The sequence below is a fragment of the Coregonus clupeaformis genome, unplaced genomic scaffold (assembly GCF_020615455.1).
Source record: "Coregonus clupeaformis isolate EN_2021a unplaced genomic scaffold, ASM2061545v1 scaf0272, whole genome shotgun sequence".
NCBI lineage: Eukaryota > Metazoa > Chordata > Actinopteri > Salmoniformes > Salmonidae > Coregonus > Coregonus clupeaformis.
Window position 1 is genome coordinate 342,501 of NW_025533727.1, and position 10,501 is coordinate 353,001.

The following is a 10,501-nucleotide window of genomic DNA, read 5'->3' on the forward strand; positions in this document are numbered from 1 at the left end:
ACGCATACTTTCAGTTGTTCCGAACTCACTCCACTCGCGCTAAAATGAGGTAGGCTCTCTCGGATGGCGCTAGAACATGTGGAGGTCAGATGCTCCGATTTAAGGCGTTTCCTAATAATTGGAGAAATTTTTCAGAAAAGCAGCTGTTTTTTAATCAGCGAATGTCTTCTTCTATTGTGACGCCGATTTAAGATAAGCGGAGTAAAGGTGTTTACGTGACTAATGCATCATCTGCCTACTGCCACGATCAGTGAAATATCTCATTATTAGTGTGCGTGTAAACATACTGAATGCAGCCCCGTTCCAGTGGATTATAACCTGGGTAGAGGAGGTACCGTTCATTAGAGTTACCTACATGCTCTTCCTCAAGAAACAACCTTCATCCCATTGTCCTGTTAAGTAATATAAACACAGTTCAGTGCTGGTTGTAGATAACTGGTGTCACTTTCGTTTAAGGACGGGTCAGACCAAGGCGCAGCGTGAAATGCGTACATGTTTATTTAAATGATAAACACACGACAAAACAACAAACCAACGAAACGTGACATCCTAAGGCTAAACGCAATACAAGCCTCCAACACAGAACAAGATCCCACAACCAATGAATGCCAATAGGCTGCCTAAGTATGATCCCCAATCAGAGACAACGAGCGACAGCTGCCTCTGATTGGGAAACACACCCGGCCAAAACACAGAACTACAAAACCTAGATCACAAACATAGAAAATACAACATAGAATATCCACACCCTGACTCAACATATAAGAGTCCCCCTGAGTCTGGGCGTGACAACTGGACTGTACACAGTTCGGCACGGTTTGGGGTGCGTTCGTTTCCACGCAATTAGGAAAATTGGAATTTCAGTTGTTTACTTACTTACTGAACTGATTGAATTGAAATGGAATTGTGTCGAACCATGCAGTACAGTGTAATGCCACTGTGTGTTAGAAAACATAACCTCGATGTTGGCTTTGGTCCTCGGTGTGTTAGCCATCTCCGTAGAACTGGAGGTTTCTGGGATATCTCTCTGCTGCTATCGTGTATGTGTTAGATTTGATCAACACTAGCAGATGGCAAACTTCAAGGACGCAGCATCAGAGTAACTGCACTGTTCTGAACTTGTTCTTTCATGAAACCCAAGGACAGAACATCGTTTTCTTTTTTATTCACTGTGACCTTGTATTGGAACGGAAGCTTTTGGTCTGAATAGAACCCTTTCAATGGAAATGCATTTCATGTCAACTCAATTAGGACTTCACAACCAAAGGATGCAACACATTTCCTTGTTCAATGCCGTTTTTTTCAACCACAATGTATAGAGAATGAATAGCATTAACATTCAATAGAAAAGGAATGGAAGAATTTAGGAATGTGTTTTCTTTTTTAGACTGGTCAAGGATGTCGGCAGTGAAGTTCATTTATTTTGTAAACTTCTGTTGTGATCAGGCTTTATGTTATTTATTTGTGTTATGAAGCAGAAGAATGTGTTCCAGGAAACTAAAAGCATTTTCTAACCACCTCTATCTCATAGTATTTTTTGCAGCATACGCTACGGTTTTATCAACACTGGTTGATGGTTGGTAGAAACTTAACAGTCCGTTATGTGTTTATACAGATACCCAGTGTGTCCCAAATAGCACCCAATTCCCTATATAGTGCACTACTTTCGACCTGAGACCAATGGTCAAAATTAGTGCACTATATGGGGATTAGGGCGTCATTTGGGATGCGGCAGTGTGTAGGCAGTGGTTAATACAGAGACTGTTAATTGGGCAGTGTGTAGGCAGTGTGTAGGCAGTGTGTAGGCAGTGTGTAGGCAGTGTGTAGGCAGTGTGATCACTCTTAATGATCGGCTATGAAAAGCCAACTGAGATTTATTCCTGATTATTATTTGACCATGCTTGTCACTTATGAACATTTTTGAACATCTTGGCATGGTTCTGTTATAATCTCCACCCGGCACAGCCAGAAGAGGACTGGCCACCCCTCATAGCCTGGTTCCTCTCTAGGTTTCTTCCTAGGTTTTGGCCTTTCTAGGGAGTTTTTCCTAGCCACCGTGCTTCTACACCTGCATTACTAGCTGTTTGGGGTTTTAGGCTGGGTTTCTGTACAGCACTTCGAGATATTAGCTGATGTACGAAGGGCTATATAAAATAAAATTGATTGATTGATTGATTGATTGTAGGCAGTGGTTAACACAGATACTGTTAATTGGGCAGTGTGTAGGCAGTGTGTAGGCAGAGTGTAGGCAGTGGTTAACACAGAGACTGTTAATTGGGCAGTGTGTAGGCAGTGTGTAGGCAGTGTGTAGGCAGTGTGTAGGCAGTGTGTAGGCAGTGTGTAGGCAGTGGTTAATACAGAGACTGTTAATTGGGCAGTGTGTAGGCAGTGTGTAGGCAGTGTGTAGGCAGTGGTTAATACAGAGACTGTTAATTGGGCAGTGTGTAGGCAGTGTGTAGGCAGTGTGTAGGCAGTGGTTAACACAGATACTGTTAATTGGGCAGTGTGTAGGCAGTGTGTAGGCAGAGTGTAGGCAGTGGTTAACACAGAGACTGTTAATTGGGCAGTGTGTAGGCAGTGTGTAGGCAGTGTGTAGGCAGTGTGTAGGCAGTGTGTAGGCAGTGGTTAATACAGAGACTGTTAATTGGGCAGTGTGTAGGCAGTGTGTAGGCAGTGTGTAGGCAGTGGTTAACACAGATACTGTTAATTGGGCAGTGTGTAGGCAGTGTGTAGGCAGAGTGTAGGCAGTGGTTAACACAGAGACTGTTAATTGGGCAGTGTGTAGGCAGTGTGTAGGCAGTGTGTAGGCAGTGTGTAGGCAGTGGTTAATACAGAGACTGTTAATTGGGCAGTGTGTAGGCAGTGTGTAGGCAGTGGTTAACACAAAGACTGTTAATTGGGCAGTGTGTAGGCAGTGTGTAGGCAGTGTGTAGGCAGTGTGTAGGCAGTGGTTAACACAAAGACTGTTAATTGGGCAGTGTGTAGGCAGTGTGTAGGCAGTGTGTAGGCAGTGTGTAGGCAGTGGTTAATACAGAGACTGTTAATTGGGCAGTGTGTAGGCAGTGTGTAGGTAGTGTGTAGGTAGTGTGTAGGCAGTGTGTAGGCAGTGTGTAGGCAGTGTGTAGGCAGTGGTTAATACAGAGACTGTTAATCCAGCCATCGGTGAGGTGAAAGTCAGTTCTATAAGCAAACCAGCAGATTAAAACGACTCCCTCTTGTATCGTAAAAACGTAACGTCGCCTTTGGGAATTAGCCCAGTCCGTGTGTCAGATATATCCAGAAGGCCTCCTTCCAGTCAGTGGTGTTTCAAATTCAGAACGTTAAGAACACGATGGGGTGTACGTGTAAACAGACATGTTAGGTCTACACGTGTCTTTTGAAGGTATCCAGTAGTTAGCGGTCTTTGAGTTAACTAGGCTGAGTCCCCCCCAGTACAGCAGGAGAAACTAGAGCAGTTTGATAGGTGGGCTGTCCCAAATGGAAACCCTGTTCCTTAGATAGTGCACTTCTTTCAACCAGAGCCCCTATGGGCCCAGCTCAAAAGTAGTGCACTATATAGTGAATAGGATGCCATTTGCGCGCCACTTGCGTGGCGTTGCTGTTTCATGTCATGTTACAGCGAGGAGCGTCTTAGACATTAGACAACACGGCAGACAGAAACAGGACTTAGTGGGATCCCCTTCATCTCTCCCATTGTTCCATTGACATGTTCCGTATTGACTGACCTTCATGTCTTGAAGTAATGATGGACTGTCGTTTCTCTTTGCTTATTTGAGCTGTTCTTGCCATAATATGGATTTGGTCTTTTACCAAATAGGGCTGTCTTCTGAATACCCCCCTGGTTAATATTCAGATGTCCTTGGGTGTTGATGGTATGAATGTATGGTCCCAGATCTATTGCATGCTGGTTAATATTCAGATGTCCTTGGGTGTTGATGGTATGAATGTATGGTCCCAGATCTATTGCATGCTGGTTAATATTCAGATGTCCTTGTCCCAGACCTATTGCATGCTGGTTAATATTTATATGGGACCAGGGACTGTATAGTAGGAGCAGTAATGATTCTATACAGTCAGGTGAGGGAAGTGATGGGTTTTTAGCAGTAATGATTCTATACAGTCAGGTAAGGAAGTGATGGGTTTTTAGCAGTAATGATTCTATACAGTCAGGTGAGGAAGTGATGGGTTTTTAGCAGTAATGATTCTATACAGTCAGGTGAGGAAGTGATGGGTTTTTAGCAGTAATGATTCTATACAGTCAGGTGAGGAAGTGATGGGTTTTTAGCAGTAATGATTCTATACAGTCAGGTGAGGAAGTGATGGGTTTTTAGTTGTACGAGACATTGGCACATTTTATCAGAGACATTTACATAACTTTATTAACATATTTCTGTAGTTACATTTCAAAATCACTCCACTCTGCTGCACTGAAAGACACATCCAAGCAGATAGTAGAATAATTGCCTGTGGTGTCATTCCCCAGTCTAGGTAGATAGTAGAATAATTGCCTGTGGTGTCATTACTCCCGAGTGGCACAGTGGTCTAAGGCACTGCATCGCAGTGCTAGCTGTGCCACTAGAGATCCTGGTTCGAGTCCAGGCTCTGTCGCAGCTGGCCGCAACCGGGAGACCCATGGGCAGCGCACAATTGGTCCAGCGTCGTCCAAGGTAGGGGAGGGTTTGGCCGGCAGGGATGTGGGTTTGTTTCCCACGGGGGGCCAGTATGAAAAAAAACAAAAATAATTTAAAAAAAACACATGTATGCACTCACTAACTGTAAGTCACTCTGGATAAGAGCGTCTGCTAAATGACTAAAATGTAAATGAAATTACCCAGTCTAGGTAGATAGTAGAATAATTCCCTGTGGTGTCATTACCCAGTCTAGGTAGATACATAAGTACTAGATCTCTCTGATCTGTCAGAAACAACACATCCCTCCCTGCAGACTGTCAACTGTTTCATCCTCCCAGAGAGAGAGAGAGAGAGAGAGAGAGAGAGAGAGAGAGAGAGAGAGAGAGAGAGAGAGAGAGAGAGAGAGATCAACTGTCTTGTTTGCTAGCTGGTGTTAAGAGCAGTGGTTGTCTCAGGTGTGGTTAAAGGGATTAGACAAGGAAGCTGAAGTAGTACCAGCCTAGTAAAGAAATGGAATGGACTACCACCTCCTGTTCATCTCAACTAAACTGCTCTTTCAGGTGTTGTTGACGCAACCGTCTTGTTTTCAGAGAGATTTGTGTTCGACAATTTTTTAAACACACATCGCAAAATACTTATGCATCATTTTTACATTTTAGTCATTTAGCAGACGCTCTTATTCAGATGTCCTGTATATTTGACAGTTTCATACTGCACGCGTCCTCACCCTAGTGAACCATTGTCTGCTATTAACTGTCAAATATACTGAGGACTGACAGAAAGTACTATCGTGGGTTTTTTTTTGCTATGAAAACCGAATTAACCCTGTACCGCATATCACAGTGAAATACAGTGACATGAATTTACATGAGCATCAGATACCAGAATATTGCTCCTCTGTCCGGTATTCCCTGCTTAAAACAGATAATGACTTTAACCAGCTCAGCCTCGCTATGTAAATTAGCCACGGGCTGATATCTGACTGTACTGAGCAGCTCTGTCTTTGAACAGCATGGGGTGTGTCGCAAATGGCACCCTACTCCTTACATACTTCACTACTTTTGACTAGAGTCCTATGGGCCCCGGTCAAAAAGTAGTGCGCCTATGTAGGGAATAGGGTGCTATTTGGGATGCACACTATGTCTGTCTGAGGGAAGAAGACACCAAAGTACCTAGTCGTCCAGTCATCTTCAATGCCCAGACAAATCTATTGGATTTAATGAAGGGGAGATTTTTTTAAATTATTGTATTTAATTTGATTTAGCATTTTTATGAGGCAGGCCCCCTCTCCCCCCCATTCCCCTATACTAAATCACATTAAAACGTTTAGAGTTTGTAGTCACATTAACTCTTCTGCTTACGGTGTGTTTGTGTGGTTTAGTTTGAAGGAATAGTTGGTGTTAATGAAGGCAAGACATTTCCATAAAATATTCAAAGAGGACCCATTAGTGCTGTGGGTGTTTAATCTTTGCTGCTAAACTTCAATCAGTTTCGCATTTGAAATGCATTAAATGCCTTGGTAATCTGGTCTGATCTGCAAAGCAATATTTTGTGAAAGTTGTTTTGACGTAAGGGGAAACTTATATTATTAAACACAAAAGAAATATGTAACACTTAATTTTATGATGGGATTTTTTATTTCTCTCTTATAATTAAAAAATCCTTACTCATCAAGTACTTAAAAACAAGCATGTAATTGTCTTGTTTATCAGAGCATTTAATGTTATTCTACTTACGAATCTTAAACAAATTACTCAAAAACACAGAATGAATGTCAATGCGATTGTAAAGTACATCAGGAATGTATTACTGTGTGCAAATGTTCTTTTTACTTAGCTAAATATATGTTAATAATGAGATGATATCTAGATACTGTGTTTTAAAGCCACATTCCAGGGTCTTAGTTTAATTTTTGGTATCTACTCCTATGAGCTGTGCTGTCTGAAGGGCTGGTTTTCCATCAATGATGTTTGTTATGTGTACTGTATGCGTCCGTGTTTCTACCATGAGGTGTCAGTGTTGTGCTATCGCTGTTTAATAGTAACACCACGTTCCCTTCCTCTGATGCAGACGGGGAGGTGCAGACTGATGAAGGCCCTCTAGAGAATGAAGACCAGTCTCCACAGAGTGACCTGGCCACTGAAGAGGTTAGACATACAGTTGAAGTCGGAAGTTTACGTACACTTAGGTTAGAGTCACTAAAACTCGTTTTTTCAACCACTCCACGAATTGCTTGTTAACAAACTATAGTTTTGGCAAGTCGGTTAGGACATCTACTTTGTGCATGACACAAGTAATTTTTCCAACAATTGTTTACGGACAGATGATTTCACTTATAATTCACTGTATCACAATTCCAGTGGGTCAGAAGTTTACATACACTAAGTTGACTGTGCCTTTAAACAGCTTGGGAAATTCCAGAAAATTATGTCATGGCTTTAGATGCTTCTGATAGGCTAATTGACATCATTTGAGTCAATTGGAGGTGTACCTGTGGATGTATTTCAAGGCATACCTTCAAACTCAGTGCCTCTATGCTTGACATCATGGGAAAATCTAAAGAAATCAGCCAAGACCTCAGAAAAAAATGGTAGACCTCCACAAGTCTGGTTCATCCTTGGGAGCAATTTCCAAACGCCTGAAGGTACCACGTTCATCTGTACAAACAATAGTACACAAGTATAAACACCATGGGACCATGCAGCCGTCATACCGCTCAGGAAGGAGACGCGTTCTGTCTCCTAAAGATGAACGTACTTTGGTGCGAAAAGTGCAAATCAGCAAAGGACCTTGTGAAGATGCTGGAGGAAACAGGTACAAAAGTATCTATATCCACAGTAAAACGAGTCCTATATCGACATAACCTGAAAGGCCGCTCAGCAAGGAAGAAGCCACTGCTCCAAAACCGCCATAAAAAAGCCAGACTACGGTTTGCAACTGCACATGGGGACAAAGATCGTACTTTTTGGAGAAATGTCCTCTGGTCTGATAAAACAAAAATAGAACTGTTTGGCCATAATGACCATCGTTATGTTTGGAGGAAAAAGGGGGGATCTTGCAAGCCGAAGAACACCATCCCAACCATGAAGCACGGGGGTGGCAGCATCATGCTGTGGGGGTGCTTTGCTGCAGGAGGGACTGGTGCACTTCATAAAATAGATGGCATCATGAGGAAGGAAAAATATGTGGATATATTGAAGCAACATCTCAAGACATCAGTCAGGAAGTTAAAGCTTGGTCGGAAATAGGTCTTCCAAATGGACAATGACCCCAAGCATACTTCCAAAGTTGTGGCAAAATGGCTTAAGGACAACAAAGTCAAGGTATTGGAGTGGCCATCACAAAGCCCTGACCTCAATCCTATAGAAAATGTGTGGGCAGAACTGAAAAAGCGTGTGTGAGCAAGGAGGCCTACAAACCTGACTCAGTTACACCAGCTCTGTCAGGAGGAATGGGCCAAAATTCACCCAACTTATTGTGGGAAGCTTGTGGAAGGCTACCTGAAATGTTTGACCCAAGTTAAACAATTTAAAGGCAATGCTACCAAATACTAATTGAGTGTATGTAAACTTCTGACCCACTGGGAATGTGATGAAATAAATAAAAGCTGAAATAAATCATTCTCTCTACTATTATTCTGACATTTCACATTCTTAAAATAAAGTGGTGATCCTAACTGACCTAAAACAGGGAATTATTACTAGGATTAAATGTCAGGAATTGTGAAAAATTGAGTTTAAATGTTTTCGGCTAAGGTGTATGTAAACTTCAGACTTCAACTGTACCTCTCCACAGAGTGACCTGTCCACTGAAGAGGTTAGACATACCTCACACATACATTGCTTACTACTGTAAAAGTGTACCAAGTTTCATGCTTTAAAAAAAAAGTTTACATTATTTTCATATCCATAGCTCAAATACAATTCCATCTGTTTGAATGTTCAACATATTGTTTCTGAAATACTTATGATAGGCTCATGATAATATAATCATATTAATTTTATAATGTACAATTGATTTCAGAAGCCAACAGAGGACATTAAATCTACTGACACAGAGGAGAGTCCAGAGGGAGAAGAAGGTGAAAAGGAGGAGACTGCAGAAGCTGAGAGCTCCACTGAAGAACAAGGTGATAACAAGGAAGACTCTACTAAGACCACAGAGGAACAAGGTGATAACAAGGAAGACTCTACTAAGACCACAGAGGAACAAGGTGATAACAAGGAAGACTCTACTAAGACCACAGAGGAACAAGGTGATAACAAGGAGGACTCTACTAAGACCACAGAGGAACAAGGTGATAACAAGGAGGACTCTACTAAGATCACAGAGGAACAAGGTGATAACAAGGAGGACTCTACTAAGACCACAGAGGAACAAGGTGATAACAAGGAAGACTCTACTAAGACCACAGAGGAACAAGGTGATAACAAGGAGGACTCTACTAAGATCACAGAGGAACAAGGTGATAACAAGGAAGACTCTACTAAGATCACAGAGGAACAAGGTGATAACAAGGAGGACTCTACTAAGACCACAGAGGAACAAGGTGATAACAAGGAAGACTCTACTAAGACCACAGAGGAACAGGGTGATAACAAGGAAGACTCTACTAAGACCACAGAGGAACAAGGTGATAACAAGGAAGACTCTACTAAGATCACAGAGGAACAAGGTGATAACAAGGAAGACTCTACTAAGACCACAGAGGAACAAGGTGATAACAAGGAAGACTCTACTAAGACCACAGAGGAACAAGGTGATAACAAGGAGGACTCTACTAAGATCACAGAGGAACAAGGTGATAACAAGGAGGACTCTACTAAGATCACAGAGGAACAAGGTGATAACAAGGAAGACTATACTAAGACCACAGAGGAACAAGGTGATAACAAGGAAGACTCTACTAAGACCACAGAGGAACAAGGTGATAACAAGGAGGACTCTACTAAGATCACAGAGGAACAAGGTGATAACAAGGAGGACTCTACTAAGACCACAGAGGAACAAGGTGATAACAAGGAAGACTCTACTAAGACCACAGAGGAACAAGGTGATAACAAGGAGGACTCTACTAAGATCACAGAGGAACAAGGTGATAACAAGGAAGACTCTACTAAGACCACAGAGGAACAAGGTGATAACAAGGAAGACTCTACTAAGATCACAGAGGAACAAGGTGATAACAAGGAAGATTCCACTAAGACCACAGAAGAACAAGGTGATAACAAGGAAGACTCTACTAAGATCACAGAGGAACAAGGTGATAACAAGGAAGATTCCACTAAGACCACAGAAGAACAAGGTGATAACAAGGAAGACTCTACTAAGATCACAGAGGAACAAGGTGATAACAAGGAAGACTACTAAGACCACAGGGGAACAAGGTGATAACAAGGAAGATTCCACTAAGACCACAGAAGAACAAGGTGATAACAAGGAAGACTCTACTAAGACCACAGAAGAACAAGGTGATAACAAGGAAGACTCTACTAAGATCACAGAGGAACAAGGTGATAACAAGGAAGACTACTAAGACCACAGGGGAACAAGGTGATAACAAGGAAGATTCCACTAAGACCACAGAAGAACAAGGTGATAACAAGGAAGACTCTACAGGGGAGTCTGGAGAATCTGGTCCTGGAGGAATGAAGGATGGAGAGGGGAAGGAGGGAGAGAAGGAGGAGGAGGCACCGGATAAAGCTGAGGAGGGTGGAGAAGCAGGGGATGACGGTCCTTCTTCAACGGATGGAAAAGAGGAGAAAGAGAAAGTGGACAGAAAGGACGAGATTATTCATACCATGAGGAAAATAGAGATGAGGAGGAAGTAGACAAGGGACCTGGAACTGAGACCGATTCTGAGACAGAGG

General features: G+C 42.3%; 1 protein-coding gene across 1 annotated transcript in view; it reads left to right on the forward strand.

Moving 5' to 3' along the window:
• The window catches only part of LOC123484319 (uncharacterized protein DDB_G0290685-like), a 23,140-nt gene extending 13,139 nt beyond the window's left edge, over nucleotides 1-10,001 (forward strand). The window contains exons 3-4 of the mRNA XM_045214519.1: nucleotides 6,702-6,778; nucleotides 8,655-10,001. Coding sequence (XP_045070454.1) covers nucleotides 6,702-6,778; nucleotides 8,655-10,001 — 1,424 coding nt within the window. The remainder of the gene's footprint in view (nucleotides 1-6,701; nucleotides 6,779-8,654) is intronic.
• Nucleotides 10,002-10,501: the final 500 nt, after the last annotated feature.